General features: G+C 42.0%; 1 protein-coding gene across 7 annotated transcripts in view; it reads left to right on the forward strand.

Annotated features, from left to right (window-relative positions):
• The window catches only part of tex2 (testis expressed 2), a 128210-nt gene that overhangs the window by 101149 nt on the left and 5571 nt on the right, over positions 1 to 21490 (forward strand). For 5 of the 7 annotated variants that reach the window (XM_085963934.1, XM_085963936.1, XM_085963933.1 and 2 more), the window contains 5 exons: positions 5459 to 5558; positions 12496 to 12628; positions 17316 to 17378; positions 19650 to 19775; positions 20936 to 21145. In XM_085963934.1, coding sequence (XP_085820060.1) covers positions 5459 to 5558; positions 12496 to 12628; positions 17316 to 17378; positions 19650 to 19775; positions 20936 to 21145 — 632 coding nt within the window. The remainder of the gene's footprint in view (positions 1 to 5458; positions 5559 to 12495; positions 12629 to 17315; positions 17379 to 19649; positions 19776 to 20935; positions 21146 to 21490) is intronic. The other 2 variants (XM_085963939.1, XM_085963938.1) reach the window with 2 other exon arrangements.

Below are 21490 nucleotides of genomic sequence, written 5' to 3' on the forward strand. Positions count from 1 at the left end.
CGGGAGAAAAGAATATCGGATGGGGTGGGGGGGGGGGGCGGGGTGGAGAGAAAAGAATATCGGGCGGGTTGGGGGGGAGAAAAGAATATCGGGCGGGCTGCTGCAGCTATCGGACCGGCCGCTGTATTGTTGGGTTCACTCTCCCGGTACCTCCTTCACACTGCCCAGCTCGGTCTGCAATCTCCTACCCAGGAGGGAACTCTTGTGACCCTCTGCCCTGCTCAGCGTAAGTCGTGCGCCACTCTGGTCATGTCGTGCGCACGACTTACGCTGAACGAAAAAACTTTCGGTTTTGAGATTTTCGGTTTTCGGAAGTTCGGATAAAGGATAGTCTACCTGTACATGTTAAACTATTATAAACCTCATTGCAAGGACATTCAAAAATTGAACTTGCATCTGCAGAGCTACCAAATTTCCACACTACTAACTATGTTGTGTCTGGATTGCATTAATATGATGAGGTTCTGCTATTTGTGGATATTTGTCAGGGTGTATGAATAGGTAAATGGTCATCAAACATTAACTGCAATGATGGTAACCTGCAAGACCAGTGAATGAGTTACATTAACCAAGTACTTTAATTCTTTAACAATAAGACCAGCAGTTTGAAATGTTGTAGAAAATATGCTAACACCTCTTGGTGCTTTATGAACTTAGTCACATGAAATGAATGCTGATTCCCCTTTCCAAATGGCACCCTTGCAATTTTGCCAGTATTATTTTAAAAATATGGGAAATTTCAGATTTCAAGCATTAACCATTTAGTTTTTTTCGAAGAGAAACAGGAAGACCGTGTTCACAAGTTTCCAGAGATTAAAATACTCTGGGTGAGTACTTGCCGCTCTGAACATTCCAGGTGTTCCTAAGCATCGTCGTTTTATTTTTCCTCCAAAAAAAAGTAGCTTAAATATTCTTTGGTAGCACCCAATTCAATTAGATCATGGCTGATCTGTACCTCAACTCCATTTACCCGCCTTTGCTCCATATCCCTTGATACCTAACAAAAATCTATCCATCTCTGTCTTGAAAGCTCCAATTGTTGCTGCATCCACAGCCTTTTGGGGGAGAATTCCAGATTTTTACTACCCTTTGTGTGGGGGGGAAAAAAAGTAATCAAACCTAGAGGTGATAGACTGAATAAGGGTTTCAGCAGTGGTAGCAGTAAGGGTGGATGCAGGTGATCGAGAATCAAACAGGCATTCTTGGTGGCTAGGAGGTGCAGTTTGAAGCTCAGCTTGGTGAAACAAGACACCCAGGTTGTGCACTCTGGATTCAGCCTGAGCACGAAGCCAGGGAAGAGAATGGAATTAAGTACCTGTTATGATTTTTGTATTAAAACAAAGTCCTTGCAATGAGGTTTATAATAGTTTAACATGTATTTAACTAAAGTAGTAGAAAAAACTGACACTATCCTGTCAGATGGCAAAAGGATGTGAATATTTCTAAAGCATTAAAAGGCTTGAGTGGAAGATACTAATTTTTGAAACATCTTTTCAGTGTAGATGGAGTGGAACGAGACATTGTAATACTGTGTTCAAATCTAAAACTATTGAGTTTAAATTTTCTTTATGGAAAAAATGACACATTTAAGGGTGGCTTGGTAACACTGGTGCAAATGCTTCAACTCCTTTTGGAGGGCAGTAAATTCAGATGCCCTTCTCAACTGGCACTTTGCCCATGCTGCCCAGATGGTTCGTGTATGTTCTGCATTTATTTTTGTGTTTTTCATATCAAAACTTTTCAAAGCACTTCAGATAAATTTCTCTTTTTTTAAATGCTGTGATGTATGTAGCCAAATGCTCTGTACACAAGGGGGTGGAATTTAGAGTTTTTAATTAAACCAATAAGTCTGTAACTTATACAAATTGATGCTGACATGCACTGAATTTTTTAATGGATAAATGCAGTCTAAAAGAATACTCCTTTGTATCAATTAGGAAGCAAATCTTAGTTTAATGCAGCAACTTTTCTGCTTTGGCATCTTCTACCAGTGTAATGAGATGCAAACAAAAATCTTGAAGCTCTTTCCCCTACCTTGCCAAGTTCAGCATTTCACTTATCTCTGAGATCCGTCCAGTACATTGCCAAAGGCTGGGCTTCATTGCCCCTTTACTTTTCTAACTGATGGCTGCAAGAATATAGGGGTATTCTGCATTTATTTTTCCAAGAGCTAGACAGTAATGCTCTTTGGCAGAACGATTTGGGTGTTGTTTACCTCTCGACCTTTTGTTGTAGGGAAAGTAACTTGAAAATAATGACGTACATCTTTGTATAGCTTTGAGGAATGGAAAAGTTTTTACCTTATTAAATGCACTTACTAAGTATTGGTATTAAATCATTCATAATTCCAAATAATAGTTAAAAAATTATAAACCTTGTACTACTTTGAGAATTCTGTATTCTTAAATGACATTCTTGAACTTTAGTTTATGGAGATGCTAAGGAGACAGAAAAAAACAATATTTAATGTGATCTGGCTTTTTAATTTTGCAACTTGGTGAATATTTGTGCTTAAGGTAAGGGATGTTGGTTCTGGTGATGGAATGATTTTTCTATTTAGCATCCAATAACAACCTCAACACACTTGTACATCAGGAATGACATGGTAATGGCCTGTTGCAGTTTAAAGCTGCCTCTGCCTCTGATGTGTTTTTACTTCCACCCTCCAGTCCCCTCTCCTGTGAACTAGTGATATTAATACTTTCCACAGCTGCCCTCTGTGCTCTCATCATTGCCTGCTTCTGCTAGAATATGTATTTTGAATGTAACTTACAAATCCCTTCTGGTTGTAACCAAATTTAGGCAGAGCGGTATTAGTCCACTTCCTAGTTGATGTGACTTCATAGCAGAAATGTACTTAGAATTTCATTAAATTTACAGTCTTGCTCATAGATCATAAGTGTAGCTGATAGTGAAAATATTAATCGCATTGGTGTGCAGCAGGGAATACATTTTCAAGGTTAGGATTACGGCACATTGTTGGGGAATAAAACGGGCTTGACAAAAAAGGTCAAATGATTCACAAAGGTAGTTTTGGAACCAAAGTTGGCTGGTATGTATAGGACTGAATATATTCTTCCTTCTCCCATCATCAATCAATGAGAGGTTAAGCATGGATGTATTATAATTTGTTAAGTGCATATCAAATTAACCTTTTTATTTTTCATTAAATATAATGGCCCGGATTTTGCAATAAAAATGTGAGGCAATTGGCGCCACCGTTATTCGAGTAAATCGGACAGCAACTTCCAGCGACCGCACATGCACAGTTAAACACGGAAATCAGGAAGTTGCTGTCCGAGTTGCTTTGCTATAACAGTATCTATAACAGCATTCAACTATATGGAAGAGTGTGAAGTTGGGGTACTTATGTGATAGATATCCACTAAACACGGCAGAAAAAGTTGGTGCTTGTCCATTCAAGTGTAAACAAATTTTTGACTATGATAAATCTTAATTACTGCCAAAAATCCCCTCTGGCACTGCAAATTAACTTTTACTAGTATGAAATCTCATTCCTGGAGATTTTTTTAAAAATTTAAATTAAAAAAAAGCTTTTTCTTTGTCTCTTATCGCTCTCAATCCCATCTTTCTTTCCCTCTCTATTTTGCCTTCTGTACCTGATTTGGCAATGAATTAACTATTCTGACTTAGACTCTGTCTCAGAAGGATTCTTGAATCTGATTAAGGAGATACACAGTTACTTGCCCTGTTTACACAGATCCCAAATTCCCTGTACAGGGTGGCATGCTGTTTTGGATTTCTAATGACAAAGTTCCAGTGCGAAAGCCCATAGACAGTCTGTAGGCAAGTGTAAGTGTAATGAATGGCTGTTTGCCGTTGAAATATTTTTTGGTGCCTAAACAGAGCTGGTTTTGAAGACAAAGCATGGGCAAAGTAGTGTTGCTTAAAGAGGAGGAAACAATAATTACATACAAGCCTGGTTTAGTACTTTCAAACATGTAAGTGTATTTTTTCAGGCATTAAGTACAAGGGAAAAGTGAGCAAGAGCAGTGCTGGAGAATTGAAATATTTTTCACTTGTGGTTTTGCATTTCAGCAAAAGTCCCCTCCACTCTGTCCTTTCATTCCTTTCCTGAATGTTTGTTTTCTTTAGCTTGGAGGCTAAATGGTATGGACTATGGATATAGAAACATAGAAAAATAGGAGCAGGAGTCGGCCATTGGCCCCTCGAGCCTGCTCCGCCATTCAGTATGATCATCGCTGATCCTCTATCTCAATACCATATTCCCACTCTCTCCCCATACCCCTTGATGCCTTTTGTGTCTAGAAATCTATCTATCTCCTCTTTAAATATATTCAGTGACTTGGCCTCCACAGCCTTCTGTGGTAGAGAATTCCACAGGTTCACCACCCTCTGAAGAAATTTCTCCTCATCTCAGTCCTAAATGCCTTACCTCGTATCCTGAGACTGTGACCCCTCGTTCTAGACCCCCCAGCCAGGGGAAACATCCTCCCTGCATCCGGTCTGTCTAGCCCTGTCAGAATTTTATACGTTAAAATGAGATCCCCTCTCATTCTTCTAAACTCTAGTGAATACAGGCCTAGTCGACCCAATCTCTCCTCATACGACAGTCCTGCCATTCCAGGAATCAGTCTGGTGAACCTTCATTGCACTCCCTCTATGGCAAATATATCCTTTCTTGGGTAAGGAGACCAAAACTGCACACAGTACTCCAGGTGTGGTCTCACCAAGGCCCTGTATAACTGTAGTAAGACATCCTTGCTCCTGTACTCAAATCCTCTTGCAATGAAGGCCAACATACCATTTGCCTTCCTAACTGCTTGCTGCGCCTGCATGTTTGTTTTCAGTGACTGGTGTACAAGGACACCCAGGTCCCTTTTGTATATCAACATTTCCCAATCTATCACCATTTAAATAATATTCTGTTTTTCCTACTGAAGTGGATAACTTCACATTTATCCACGTTATACTGCATCTGTCATGTATTTGCCCACTCGCTCAACTTGTCTAAATCGTCTTGAAGCCTTTTTGCATCCTCCTCACAACTTGCAATCCCACCTAGTTTCGTGTTTGCTAATATTTCACAGGAAACCCTCTGAATTTGAGTCAGATTAATGTGCTGCCACAATTTTTCCTTGCTTCGAAGACTAAACATGGACGCTGAGGACACATCTAGTGGCCAAACCAAAAGCTGAATGAATGCTCCTATTTAGAGTACCCAAGTTTCAGTCTCTTGGTGCGGGATTCAAAGGTGGGCCATTGTAGTCCAAAATATTGATTTCACCTGAAACTCATGCCTTTGCTTTCTGTGTATTCCATTTTTGTTGAGAAGGTGGTATTTAGCGTAGTTTTCAAAATCTTTTAATTTATGTTGGAAAGATCAACAGTTTCTCGGGGTGGGGGGGAATTTAGTTTTGTGATTATATCAAAATTATAGAGCTTCTCAAAATTTGACTACATCTTCACGTTTCAGCTGCCATATTTTATGAATGAACTGACCTTGACTGAACTCGATATGGGAGTTGCTATGCCGAGAATATGTAAAGCTTCAAAGCCTTCTGTTAATCACCAAGGTAAGCAGGTTAAAATTCATCATGGTCTTCTTCACTGGTCTTTGATGTCAGTTATTCTAAATTCAAATTAAACTGAAATATTGCATGATGTCGATCCAGAAATCTGTGATCGATATTAATCAAAGTATTTATATTACATTAATCTGTTTTGCAATCAGAATTGAGTTCTTCTGTCTTTGTTCATGTATTTTTCATATTGTAAAGATCCGAGAGTAAATTTTTAGTCTCATTCAGAAAGGCCATAAGGGTAATCTGGTGTAGAAAATGGAAATCACTGGTGCAATAAGGACCACTCTTTTGGTGCATTATTGGAACAGAGCAGTGGGAATTTTACTCCACATCTAACACGTGTCACATGTACTTGGGAGCATCAGACCAGAAAAAATACTCAATTTCCATCACCAATTTACCTCCCCAATAACATTAGCAACTGCATTGCGACACATTAAACTAGATTGAGTAATATCTAAAAGTCAGTAGGGGAGAAATTGGGTGAGTAGCGCCAGCTAGTAGCGCCTAAAGAGGCAGTCAGTGGCTGTAGCGCCACTGGCTGCGTCTGCGGCGATATTCAGTAGGGGCGCTAATGGTGGCGTTAGGCATTTGCGCTGCGCCGCCACCGATGACGTTATCGGTGTGCGCAGCGCCCCATTCGTGCCCCGTTCGCGATATTTGGCAGCAAACGCCGCAGTTGCGCCACTCGCTACCTGTGCCCGGTTCACGGGGCCTTACTGTGCCAGCAGCGGCGCAAGTTAAGGTGGAGGTGCGGGGCGGACGCTTTTTCGGCGGCCGCCTGCCAGCACCTCCGTCCCCAGCTCTTCTCCCCCCACCCCCCCGCAGCATTGCCGGCTGTTTCCCGACAGCCCGGCACTTCTCCTTGGTGACGGGCTCATTTGCCGGCACTCTCGATCGGGGATCGCGCTGTTGCAGGCACCTCCCCCTTAACAGTGGGAGGAAGGCCTGCAGTACCGCAGCGTGCCGTGGCGCTGCGGCACGTTGCGCTGCGATAATCAGTTTCAGTGCCCTAAGAGGGACGCGGAGCGCCTCGAGCCTCGCCCCGTGTCCCTCGAGGGGCACTGAAACTGAATTTCTGGCGATCGGTATCACTCCGATCGCCGTGCTAAATCCTGCGCTCCGCCGACTTTTGCGCCACTTTGGTGCCCCAACCCAATTTCTAGGCCAGTATCTTTTAAATTGTGAATTTAAGAGATTTTTGTAGTGCTGAAGTGTGTAGTATGGTAGTTTCTGAAATGTTTGAGGAAAATCTAAATATAATGGCCCAGATTTTCCGGTCGCAGACCTCCCGCTGGCGGAGCTAAAAAATAAACTTACCTTTAAAGTGATCCCAGGGACGCTGCGAACTACCTGCGCCTCTGGGATACGTGGGCCCTGCACACCGGCAGTTTGGAGAGGCCCAGCAGCGGAACTCAGCCTGCCAAATATATGAATGGAGATCACCCCCAAAAAATCATAAAACTTCAAATAAATTTTTAAAAAATCACATTTTTTAAATGACTTGAAATTACATAAATTAACTTTTAAACAATTTAAATTTTTGAAAAAATAATTAAACTTTCTAACGGGGCTAAAAATAAACTTCCCTTTCTTTAAAGTAAAGTATTTTTAAATGATAAATCAGTGGTAAAAAATTTTTTGGAACTCTTATCCTGGTAAAAGCAGGCCTTACGCCTGCTTTTACCAGGCGCAAGAATTGTACGTGTTTGTTGCGGGCGGAGGATCTCCAAAAAGCGGAACTCTCCGCCCGCAGGGACCCTTCTCCTGGGCAGCCGGAGGATCTGTCAAGAGGATTCTTGACAGATCGGAAATGCCGGTTTCCAGCACATGCCTGAAACCGGCATTTCCGATGTCCCTACGGGTGAGTACACACCCGTAGGAATCGGAATTTCTGCCCTAGTGTTACATATTGTATGTCACTATGAAATTTGTTGTAGCTTTGGTAAAGGGCTAGAGGCTAGGTACACTTTGAGAGATTCACATAAATTGAGGTTTCACAGCTGTTTATACAAAGTGCAATCCATGCTTTGCACAATATTAATGAAATGTAACTTGAGTCTTCTGAAAAATGTCGTCATCTGTTCAAGGTACAGATCAATCGGGAATGGCAGCGTAGTGGTAGTGTCACTGGGCTATTGATCCAGAGACGTGAGTTCAAATCCCACCACGGCAAATGGGGAATTTGAATTCAGTTAATTAAATAAATCTGGAATAATTACTGATGCGCTATCAACAATACCAAAGACTACGAGATGGACTTAAATGAAGTAGGCTTTTATTGACTAAGAACTAGAGCATGCCTCTGCTAGTGAATCCATCTTAAGAGCTCCCGGGGGAAGGGTGGTGAGTCACCTTTATACCCGGGCTTAGGGGTGGAGCCAGGGGCTGAGACATGCCTGGACTTGTACAGGGTTAACAGTGGTTTACCACACAGGCATGTACAGGTTAACAGTGGTTTACCACAATTACTAGTATCAGTAATGTTAACCATAAAACTATCGGATTGTCATAAAAATCCACCTGGTTCACTAATGTCCTTTAGGGAAGGAAATCTGTCCTTACCTGGTCTGGCCTACATGTGACTCCAGACCCACAGCAATGTGGTTGACTCTTAATTGTCCTCTGAAATGGCCGAGCAAGCCACTCAGTTGTAACAAACCGCTACGAAACAAAATAATAAAAATGAAACTGGATGGACCACCCGGCATCGACCTCGGCACCAGCTACGGACATGGCAACGGCACACCCAGCCCAGTCAACCCTGTAAAGTCCTCCTCACCAACATCTGGGGACTTGTGCCAAAATTGGGAGAGCTGTCCCACAGACTAGTCAAGCAACAGCCTGACATAGTCATACTCACAGAATCATACCTTTCAGCCAAAGTCCCAAACTCCTCCATCACCATCCCTGGGTATCTCCTGTCCCACAGGCAGGATTGACCTATCGGGGGGTGGCAACATCGTGGTATACCGTCTGGAAGGAGTGGCCCTGGGAGTCCTCAACATTGACTCCGGACCCCATGAAGTCTCATGGCTTCAGGTCAAGCATGGGCAAGGAAACCCCTGCTGATTACCACCTACCGCCCTCCCTCAGCTGATGAATCAATACTCCGCCATGTTGAACACCACTTGGAAGAAGCACTGAGAGTAGCAAGGGCGCAGAATGTACTCTGGGTGGGGGACTTCAATGTCCATCACCAAGAGTGGCTCGGTAGCACCACTACTGATCGAGCTGGCTGAGTCCTGAAGGACATAACTGCCAGTCCGGGCCTGCGACAGGTGGTGAGAGAACCAACACGAGGGGAAAAACCTACTAGACCTTGTCCTCACCAACCTACCTGTCACAGATGCATCTGTCGATGACAGTATTGGTAGCAGTGACCACCGCACAGTCATTGTGGAGACACAGTCCCGTCTTCACACTGTGGACACCCTCCATCGTGTTGTGTGGCGCTACCACCGTGCTAAATGTGATAGATTTAGAACAGATCTAGCAGCTCAAAACTGGGCATCCATGAGGCGCTGTGGGCCATCAGCAGCAGCAGAATTGTATTCCACCACAATCTGTAACCTCATGGCCTGGCGTATCCCTTACTCTACCATTACCATCAAGCCAGGGGACCAACCCTGGTTCAATAAGGAGTGTAGAAGAGCATGTCAAGAGCAGCATCAGGCATACCTAAAAATGCAGTGCCAACCTGGGGAAGCTGCAACACAGGACTACATGCATGCTAAAAAGCAGAAGCAGCATGCTATAGACAGGGCTAAGCGATCCCACAATCAACAGATCAGATCAAAGCTCTGCAGTCCTGTCACATCCAGTCGTGAATAGTGGTGGACCATTAAACAACTAATGGGGGGAGGAGGAGGCTCCATGAATATCCATGATGTTGGAGCCTAGCACGTGAGTGTAAAAGACGAGGCTGAAGCATTTGCAACCATTTTCAGCCAGAAGTGCCGAGTGGATGATCCATATCGGCCTCCTCCTGAAGTCCCCACCATCACAGAAGCCAGTCTTCAGCCAATTCGATTCACTCCACATGATATCAAGAATCGGCTGAGCGAACTGGCTACAGCAAAGGCTATTGGCCCTGACAACATCCCGGCTATCGTGCTGAAGACTTGTGCTCCAGAACTAGCTGCGCCTCTAGCCAAGCTGTTCCAGTACAGCTACAACACTGGCATCTATCAGACAATGTGGAAAACTGCCCAGTTGTGTCCTGTCCACAAAAAGCAGGACAAATCCAATCCGGCCAATTGCCGCCCCATCAGCCTACTCTCAATCACCAGTAAAGTGATGGAAGGTGTTATCGACCGTGCTATCAAGCGGCACTTACTCACCAATAACCTGCTCACTAATGCTCAGTTTGGGTTCTGCCAGGACCACTCGGCTGCCGACCACATTACAGCCTTGGTCCAAACATGGACAAAGGAGCTGAATTCCAGAGGTGAGAGTGATTGCCCTTGACATCAAGGCAGCATATGACCGAGTGCGACATGAAGGAGCCCTAGTAAAGCTGAAGTCAGTGGGAATCGGGGAAAACTCTCCACTGGCTGGAGTCATACCTAGCACAAAGGAAGATGGTTGCGGTGATTTGAAAGTCAATCATCACAGCCCCAGGACATCGCTGCAGGAGTTCCTCAGGGCAATGTCCTAGGCCCAACCATCTTCAGCTGCTTCATCAATGACCTTCCCTCCAACATTAGGTCAGAAATGGGGATGTTTGCTGATGACTGCACAGTGTTCAGTGCCATTCACAACTCCTCAGATAATGAAGCAGCCCATGCCCACATGCAACAAGACCTGGATGAAGTTCAGGCTTGGGCTGATAAGTGGCAGGTAACATTCACGCCACAGAAGTGCCAGGCAATGACTATCTCCAACAAGAGAGTGTCTAAACACCGCCCCTTGACATTCAATGGCATTACCATCACCGAATCCCCCACCATCAACATCCTGGGGGCCACCATTGACCAGAAACTTAACTGGACCAGCCACATAAATACTGTGGCAACAAGAGCAGGTCAGAGGCTAGATATTCTGTGGCGAGTGTCTCGCCTCCTGACTCCCCAAAGCCTTTCCACCATCTACAAGGCACAAGTAAGGAGTGTGATGGAGTACTCTCTACAAGCCTGGATGAGTGCAGCTCCAACAACACGGAAGAAGCTCGACACCATCCAGGACAAAGCAGCCCGCTTGATTGGCACCCCCTCTACCACCTTAAACACTCACTCCCTCCACCACCGGCGCACCGTGGCTGCAATGTGTACCATCTACAAGATGCACTGCAGCAACTCGCCAAGGCTTCTTCGGCAGCACCTCCCAAACCCGCGACCTCTTCCACCTAGAAGGACAAGGGCAGCAGGCGCATGGGAACAGCACCACCTCCAAGTTCCCCTCCAAGTCACACATCATCCTGAGTTAGAAGTATATCACCGATCCTTCATCGTCGCTGGGTCAAAATCCTGAAACTCCCTACCTAACCGCACCGTGGGAGTACCTTCACCACACGGACTGCAGCGGTTCAAGGCGGCGGCTCACCACCACCTAATGGGCAATAAATGCTGGCCTTGCCAGTGACGCCCACATCCCATAAAAACAAATTTAAAAAAGTTGTTGAGATATTCCAATTGTCAATCGTGGTTGCATAGCTAGGATTGGCTCAACTGCACATGTGCGACACACACTGAACTCTTGTGCCCCACTTCTTGAATTCATCTATACATTTTTTCCTCCTTTTCTCAAAATGATAAATTGCAGTGGGGAATGGTTCCATAGCTATAATGGCTCTTCAGTACTCCAATTGATCTTTACATATGAACATAGGCAGCAAGTGTTCACATAGGCAGCAAGTGTTCACATACTATTTGTTTAAGAACTATTAGAGTTGACCCCAGCACTGTTCTTGCCCAGCATGCACTTACTGCAAAGATTACTGGGTAGTCCTCAGGAGTGGGCACCTTGTCTGTTTTTTTTTCCACTTGTGCAACATTGCCTGTCAGGCCTTCCACTGCTGAAACCATTATTCAAGCTTTTGTCACTTCGAGACTTGATTTATTCCAATGCTGTCCTTTCTGGTCTCTCATCCTCCGCCCTCCATAAACCTCTTGTCCAAAGTGCAGCCACCTGATCCATACTGAACCCTTTGGTCCTCCGACTGGACTTTTGTGTCCCATTAGAAAAGGAAGAGGGGATGTATAAAAGGCTAGTCCGAGAACCCAGCCTACAGCAACCTTGGCTCCACTCTTTGGAACTCTCTGTGAAACCCTTTGGCTCCTTTAAAAGCTTTTTCTCAACCCATCTCTTGCTCCATGATTTGGTCTTTTTATTTGTAAAGAGTCTTGAGCCTTTTTTTAACTGCTAAAGGTGTTGCATAAAAGCAAAATGTTATTAATCCTGTAATTTAATTTTTAAGAGACAGTTGTGGGATTGTGATCACCATTGGTATTGTCTGCAGCAGCTCTGTTGATTCTGAAGCCCAATAGGTCTCTGCATTGAGCTACGGGAATAGCATTAACTAGTAATGTCACATCCTTATTTGTTTCCAATTGACCAGAAACAGTTTGTGGAGCTATAAACTTAAATTGGCTGCATAATAACTGGCTTCATTGTGGCATGATTGAAGCAGGGTGCATGTCCCTGTTGCCATTCCTATTGCCAGCCTTGGTGGAAACAGATTCTTGTGCAAGTCTGGTCCATACATTGCACATTTCTGATTGCTAAACTCATATGAAAAAATAATGTGGTGGCTTTCATTCATCATGTTGTAAGTACTTGTAATTAACGGTCTTATTTCTGTTAGCTCTTATCTAAATAATTACACATTGTAAGTAGCTGAAAAGATTGAAAAGAGAGGCTTTGGGTGCGGTTTTAGCTCTGCAATTCCCTGGACAGTTACTCAGCCAGATCATTTATTTTTCTACAGGACTATGGATTGATCTGGAGATTTCTTACAATGGATCATTTCTAATGACCTTGGAAACTAAAATGAACCTGACCAAACTGGGAAAGGAGCCTTTGGGAGAAGGATATAAAGTAGGCGATGTTGGCAAAGAAGGGTAAGATTTCTTGTATTAAAATGTGATTTTCTGACACTACATAAAGGAGAGAGTCCTTTATGTACCAGGTATAACATGAAGTCATTTCTCATATTGCATGCCAACATAAAAGCAGACTGGAAATGGCTTTACATGGATATTTGGCAATGCTACTCTGTGCAATCTCATTGCTGAATAGAATTGCTTTTCTTGATTATACTCCCAAGTGCTCTATGCAACTGACAGAATATTGGGAAAAGCAACAGTCATCATCAGTCCACATTACATGTGCTCCATTACGCAAGGGCATTTCTCAGCTTCTGATGGAAGGACTCCTTAGGGCGGTGTCCCTGAATTTATCCATTTGCTGAAAAGTACCTTGCAGTAGCAACCCCCCCCCCCCCCCAAACTACAAGTAAAAGCTCACACCCCAGCTTATGATCTCGGTCTTGAAGAGCTCCATCAGTGATTTTTCTTGATTGATTGATTGATTGAATAGTTGACCTGGACACACTAATGTATGTTTGGTTGAAAAGTTATGAATGTTTTATCTGGAGGAGTGTATTTTACCTTTGTTGCGACATAATACAGTATATGGAATTACATTTACTATCCGTGTTGGCAAATGAAAAACAGCCCTAATCAGAGAATCATGTATATTACAGCAAAGGCTAGTCATGTCTATGCAAGTGTGAGCTCTTTACCAGAGCTATCTACTCTCTCCTCTTTTCAAAAACTTACTCAATTCCTTTTTAAATGATGTTTATCGGGTGTATTTTGTCTTTACTGTCAGGAGATAAAGTATCTCCTGGGCAGAGCACAGAAAGGAAAATCGATCCGGGAGGATTACACGTGTAATGGAGCCTGCCTGATTTTCCTTCCATTAATTTAAAGAGAGATATTATCGGGTGGGCTCTGTTAATGGCGTGCGATCCTCCCTGTCTGATTCCCGCCCCCCCCCCGGCACTCTGCCCAGATGGTGAAGACAAAAATCTGTCCGTAGGGTCATTTTAACCTAACCTGCCCAGCAGGAACTGGTTGAGCTTAAGTCGGATGCATGTTTTACACCCCGCCCTATTTTACTTTCCATTGACTTCAATATAGCGTTAAAATCGGGTGAAGTATTAAACAGACGTCCAACCCAATCCCGCCCCATTTCTCTACGTGAATTAGGTTAAAATTGCCCTCCTAGTCTCTGCCTTGTAGCGCATTCCATGTTCTTCTCCTTTGTGAGATATATGTGTATTATATTTATAACTATTATCTCTCTTTCTATATCTCTATCTCTACAAGCTGTAGAAGCAATGCTTCACTAGTTACCCTTTCAAAACATTTCATCATGTAGAAAACAACATCTGTTAACTACTTTGCCGTTCTAGTGAAAAAAGCCCCAATTATTCTTCCTTTCTTAACAATAATGGCCTACTCCTGGTTTCCTTTTAGTGAATGTTCACTAGCCATTCTATGACTCCAATATCCTTCCTGTAGGATTTCTTAAACTTCTTGCATAGTACTTACAGCACAGAAATAGGCCATTTGGCCCAACAGGTTTATGCTCCACACGAGCCTCCTTCCACCTTGCATTATCTCACCATATCAACTTGAGTAACTCAAACGCAATGGCAGCTCATTGTATTTTGCTCTGAAAATGTTGAAAGCACAATTATCCATAAGAATCCCAGCCTACATAGAAGTGAATTATCCTGATTTTACATGGTCAATGTTGTGATATGTAAGAAAATACCACACCTCCTGGATAAACAAAAGGACAGTGTAGGGTCAAACAGTTCATTTGAGTGGTTAACTAATGTTGCAGAGCTTGCTTTAAAAATATCATGCTGGTTAGCAGGCAAACAACATCAAAAATGTTAGGTTGGTTTTGTCTGCACTGTATTGTCAGCCAGTGGGTAGCACCCTTGCCTCCGAGTCAAAAGGTTGTGGGTTCAAGTCCCACTCCAGAGACTTGAGCACAAAAATCTAGGCTGACACTCCAGTGCCCTACTGAGGGAGTGCTGCACTGTCGGAGGTGCTGTCTTTCGGATGAGACGTTAAACCGAGGCCCTGCCTGCGGGCTCGGGTGAACACAAGATCCTATGGCATTATTTCGAAGAAGAGCAGGGGAGTTATCCCTGGTGTCCTGGCCAATATTTATTCCCTCAATCAACATCTAAAAACAGATTATCTGGTCATTATCACAATGCTATTTGTGGGAGCTTGCTGTGCTCAAATTGGTTGCCCCGTTTCCTACATTACAACAGTGACTACACTTCAAAAAGTACTTCATTGGCTGTAAATCGCTTTGGGACGTCCAGTGGTTGTGAATGGCGCTATATAAATGCAAGTCTTTTTTATTTACCTCAGTTCAAAGGTCCAACTAACACTTTTTGCTCATTAACTCACCCTTCAGATGTTTTTGGTTTTGAGTGGTGAGAGTCAATGAGCACATCTAGATAGAGTATAAACTTCTGCAATGTGCACCAACCTCAAGAATCCATCTCTTACAGCACCTGTGAGATTCTCTTGCTAAATTATGGGGAACTTTGTGCACATGCCCACAAGAACTGGGTTGAGACAGCCCCAACTCATTTCATACAGCCTAGTCAGTCTGGGCTGTGAGGGACAATGTGCTAACCTGATGCACCAATTCCCCTCCCATCCTCCAAAATTTGCCTTACCTTTGTGTGAAATGTTTAGTCTATCAAATAATTTTTACATTTATTCAACTATGTTTAGTTTGTATGTTTTGATTATTTGGTCAATAGCTGGAAACATCTACCAAGGCTTAATTTTTTTAAATAAATTTATTAACAATACGCGCACAGAGACAGGCAGGAGGGGATTGTATACTGGTGGTATTCCTATTTGAAACCATTCAGATTAGCTAGTACAAGTATAATCGAACAATGATTGCAGCCATGTGTTATCATGTATTCATGTTACAAGATGAATTTATTGAAAACGTCTGCTTAAAAACTACAGTACCAGACCTTTGCACAGTTGTGTGCATTTTTCAATTGAAAGATGGTCTGTTTTCACTAACTTCTGTTTATACATTTTTCCTTCATTTCTCCATTTATAATGTGTTTGATCGGAATCATCTGTGGATTTGTGTGATTCTGGTGAGTGGTAATTGTAATCTACAATCCATATAGTTTATGTAATCTGTGGGAATGTAGTTCTGTCAACATTCCATTCAGAAAATAAACATTGTGTTCCTGTACAATGGGGAAAACCATTGTTACTTCATCCTTGCTTGTGCATGGGAATTATCTGTCCATAATGTGGTGAGTCAATAAAGGGGCATCGTCATAGAAAAGTATTTGACAAGACATCCAAATACACAATTATGTAATTTGCATCAATGTGTTGTGTTGTCATTTGCACGTGATCTAATTGACATTGCTCTCCTGGTTCTCCTCCCCCCTCATGACGATCCCCCTTTACATTCTTGCATTTTGGTGAGCATGCAGGTTTTTTCTAATGTGTATACTAACATGATTTTCTGAGGGACTGTATTGTTCAGTTCAGTAAACAAGTTGCAGTTAAGCCATTATATAGACCAGTAGCTAAGCAACCCAGCCTCCTGAGATGGATGGGTAGATCTTCTATGGGTGTTATCCCTTTGAACTATTGTCTGTGACCCAAGTTCACTTGGTGTGAATCAAACCTACACAATATACGTTGTATCGTACATCATCATTGTTATAATCTAATTTGTTATAATCTGCTGCCTCATTATGAAGAGTCATCCTGTAACGATGGAAAATAGCCACAGACCACTTGTTGGGGGTGAGGGGAACTATCCTGTTCCAAAATGGCAGCGTTTTCTGGTATCTATGCAGTCACTACCTCATACAAGAGAAGCTCAAACTCCAGTTGAGACTGATAATTCAAAAGGAATGCCTCCTAGTTGAAAGTCCAGTGCTGTAGATGTAACTGAACTGCCCTCAGTTATTTTAGGAAAGCACAAATATGAGACATTTTATTATGGGTAATAAAAACAGCCCTTAGCAAATATCCAGTCAAACTTAAACTGCTGATTTAAACAGTCTTTGCTACTTATCATTAAATGTTTATTCATATGAATGTTTATTATATTAATAAATTAAATGTAGAATTTTTTCTTTTTTGTATCTATTGATGTATGAAAATATACATTACTGTAATTGCCATCAGCTGTAAATATTGTGCCTCTCATGGCTATAGCAGTCTAAAGATTGCAGATTGAAACAGCCACAGATTTTATTAAAGAAATAAGGAATTTATTAAAAATGATATTTGGAAAAGCTGGATGGGTAACAATTTACTCTTTCTAGTTTCTCCTCGTCCTCTTCTCCAACCGCCCCCTCCCCCCCCCATTTATAATTAACATTTGCTTTACATGTAAAAATGTTTGTGCTCCTCATAATTAGAAACATTATACCTGGGAAAGTAAACAAGTTTTACTGTTTTATGCACCCAACAGAAACTCAAAGGTACAGCCAGATGCAAAATAAAGCTGTGTCCCTATGCACAGCCCCAGCAATTTCTTGATGCTAAATTCAGGGAGTATCCCATATTGCACAAGTGTGACATTTTCCACAATAGCTTTCCTTTTACTTTGTCTGCGTGAGATTGCCAGTTGGTGCTGAATTGTTGGCAGTTTTGTGCTGTGGACCTGCACCCATTAAAAAACAGGCTGAGACTGACCAAACTCATTTCATTACAGCCAGCAGACAGAGGAGTCTTTCATCCCATCAGTCTGGTCTCAATTTGATGCCGGGTCCCGGAGGTAAAAGGATAGTGTTCTACCCACTGTGTCACTCAGTTCCCTACGGAACCCTTTTTCTGAATCATTATCTTCCCATACATTAGTTTTAGAGGTCTGTGTAAAGAATCTGACTCAGTGTGCCTTTGTGTGAGATAGCTGTCACTATTGAGAGTCCTCTTTCCAACCAAATATTCTATGATGCATCCTCTGAAATTTTCCCTAAGTTTACCTTTGATTTTTTCTCTGTTGAGAATGCTCCATCTCTGCTACACAGTGCAACTAACTACATTTACAGAGATGATCTCTATTGCCAATGTTATCAGAAAAATAGATCCTGAAACTTAATTGAAATAAGAAACTAAACAGTGTTGGGCACGGAAATGGTTTGATAAATGTTGGCGCTATATATTTAAAAATGACAGGGCACCTTTTAATAAATACAATGATTGTTGGACTCTCAACTAGGAGATCAAAGTTCAAGACCCAGTCTTGAATGACATTTTTAGCCTAGTTTCTCCAAGGCGCACTTCTACCACTGTAAGATGATAGCAAAATACTGCAGATGCTGGAAATCCAAAATAACAACAGAAGACGCTGGAAAAACTCAGCAGGCCAGGCAACATCCGTGGAGAGAGAAATAGTCAATGTTTCAGGTCGAAACCCTTCTACAGAACCTCCTTAAGAAGGGTTTCGACCTGAAACGTTGACTCTCTTTCTCTCTCCACGGATGTTGCCTGGCCTGCTGAGTTTTTCCAGCATCTTCTGTTGTTACCACTAAGATCATCTGTTGTAGGGATGGGTCCTTCCTTTCTTGCATCACTTAAATGCCCCTTCTCTATGGAGCTATATTGAGGGTGTGTGGAATTTACCAGCTCAGTAGTGAAAGATGTGTAATAATTTTCACCAGAATAATATACACTGACCGTATTATCTAGTAAGCAGCTGCATTAGCACTTGATAAACTTAGTAATTGTATCAATCTTTAATGATAAAGCACAGATATTGCGCACACAATACGAAATGCACAACCATAACAATCCGTCAACAAATCTGGACTGTAAAAAGGAACTGAACGCCCCTTATGAACTTCACAAAATAGATTCCCAACCCCTGGATACTTGGAAGTGATTAGAAGGCTGTAATATCATTAGGTTAGAAATTTAAACATTCAAACTTTACTCTCTTGCTTTATGAAGTCATTTGAATCTCTCCATTCGGCTGCTGTCTTGTAATCACTCCTAGGTAACCATTATTCTCTAATGCATGCAAGTCTTCAATACAGAGGTTAAAATCTTGTGTTTAATATTTTTGTGTGATTAAAGCACTGTGGCCAGGCTTTTTCTAGGATAATTGACTATTTATATCCATCCATTCATTCCATGGAAATATGAAAATTACGGGGGGGACACATAATCACATCTGCACACTAAAAATCATCATGTAGTTACCAAGGAACTTTGTAAAGAAATTGAGAAGTGTATCTTTCTCTCCCCAAGAGCTCTATTTGTAGATGCACCATGTGGTGGACTGAGCCACTCAGACCAGGAAATTCCCAGATTTAGTTCCTTGTCTAGGATGAGTTAGCTGATCACAGCTTGTGTGTCGGTGGGGATATAGGGAAGGTGGGGCGGGGTGTGGAGGGAAGCAACAGCATCCCAGATGAGAGATGGGGGGGTGGGGGTGAATGGGCCCTGATACTGACTGCTGTCAGTGACTCCTGCTGAAAGTGTGCATGTGGACACTAAGTGAGTAGGGTTGGGCTTGGCTGTGATGCCGCCTTACATGTACTGTTGAAGTTTTTTCATTTAAGAATGTCGTTTTGGTGAGGTACTGAAGGGCTGCTGCTCATGCAATCATACCCCAATATGAGTCACTACCCTCAGAAGCATTATGTTAAAGGGGAAAAGTTGGGAAGGAAAATAGAAACTGCACATCTTGATAGAATATCTTTTTTTTAAAAACTCCTTTTTAGATTGAGAATGTGTAGTGATTTATTTACGAGGGACTGTATGTCTGCTTATCAAAAGTATAGAACTTTTGTAGCTTCAGAAAATGTAAAGTGCATTTCCATCAGTTGTAGCAGTTGGTATATTTTGGAAAACTTTTTGGAATCTAAATAAAATTCAACTTTGGTGGGGACAATTTCTTATCTTGCTAACCTAGTTTTTATATTACCTTTTTTAGCTTTCTTCTGCATGATCCTAATTGGTTTATTCTTTATAAAAAAATACTTAACACGGAATAGGATGATTGTTTGAAGCTGTTTTTTCTCCTTCAATGCTCCTGATATAGGAGTAGACCAAAAGCCTATTGTCTTGCTGATAGCGACGAGGAGTCCTCGAGTGCTGGATCATCAGATGAAGAAGATGCTCAAGATGTGATGGGAGGAGACAAGGCATTAGCAGCAGCAGCAGAAGGGTATGAATATTACCTACAACATTTTGAAGCAGTATGTTGTAAAATAATTTAAATGTGCATTCATTTGATCATTGATCCTAATGTTTTTTTGTCTCTAACATAGAGTAAGCTTATCTTTATTCTAATTGTTTAGGTTCCTAATTGATTCTAATTGTTTTAAATTAGTTTGATTGCTTTTTTAAAAAATATATATATTCCATTCGTACCACAATCCTAAACCAAGGGAGTTGTTGCTGGCAGTGCAGCATGCCATGTTACGATGGTGGGTCAATTGAGACTGAAATTTGATATTAAAATTCATTGAAAATTTCAGTGACATTTAACCAGATACTAGAAGTGTTCTATGCTATCTTGGGGAGTGAACGCTACCCACCTATTATTTGTTTTATTAATTCAGTTGCTATGAAAGAATTGTTGACTTCTTTTACACTAAATTCTAAGTGAGATTTTTGGGCACCCTGGGATTTTAGTTTTTTTGAATAGTTTAGCACATCTGGTTTGCTTAATTACCTTTATTACTTTTCCCCTCTCCTTGCCTCATGTATTGCTGCTCCCAACAGATCGAAAGCTGGCAGCCTGCTCTGCAGCTCTGTAACCAGTGCTGTTCAGGAAACTGCTGGATAGTGCACAACTGGGACACAAGTTGACCCTCCTTTCTCTCCTCCACGCCCCCCGCACCACAAACGGATTGGCGGGAGTGAGAAAGTTTCATGTGAAAAATTTCCGGAACAAACCCACAACCTGCCTCTCTCCAGCAGTGTCTGCTGATTACTATTTTTCCTGTAACGTGATTCACTCTTTAATGTGGATCATGGTGGCAGCATATTTCTCTTAATAAAGGTGACTATAGTGCAAGAACTCCTTAAATACAGGAAAAGGTGCACTTGCCTTCTCATAATAATAACACTGGGAGCATAAGAGCATCAACATTCACAGCAAGCACCACAATTTCCACCCTTGGTTCTTGTACTTTATTTGCTCTTTAAACATAATCCAGTATCTATGATCATGGTGCATGCATGACTTTCAAAAGCTTTTTGAGAACACATTGAATATTCAATGCATGGGAAGACCAATTACTTAGAAATTAAAGTAAATGAAATGTTAATGTGCAGAATATTCAGTGATGAGAAATATTAAACGATTTTCCACATCTGCAGATACGTGGGAGGACATCGACCAAGCAAGATAATGAGACTTGTGGATAAAATTACAAAGTCGAAGTATTTTCAGAAAGCTACAGAAACTGAATTTATTAAGAAGAAGATTGAAGAGGTCTCAAATACCCCATTGTTGTTAACAGTAGAGGTTCAAGAATGCAAAGGAACGCTAGCTGTGAATATTCCATCACCACCTACTGACAGAATATGGTAAGGGCAGGCTCAGTTACAAATTTTGATGGAATTGCACTGTGGTTCTGCAAAGTTTATAAGGCAGTTTTATAGGTAACCATCCAGTACTGCATTAACTCGAGTGATATATTTTGTACTTTTTTTAAAGTGATAAGATTTCTGATTCATCAACAGTAAATATGTAAGAAAACATAGGGCTGGAATATTCCTCAGGGAAGGCCCTCATTTTACATACAGGCCAAGGTTTGTGATATTCCTACTTCTAACTGGAATACTGCCACTTGCAGGGAGGGAAATGCAGTGCAGTGCAGCTGCAATGTTTAAAAGGCTGCAGCAGCTTAAAGGACCTGAAGCACAGGAAAT

This window comes from Somniosus microcephalus, chromosome 21, assembly GCF_052327205.1.
Source record: "Somniosus microcephalus isolate GS21.2 chromosome 21, FLI_Smic_1.0, whole genome shotgun sequence".
NCBI classification, from domain to species: domain Eukaryota; kingdom Metazoa; phylum Chordata; class Chondrichthyes; order Squaliformes; family Somniosidae; genus Somniosus; species Somniosus microcephalus.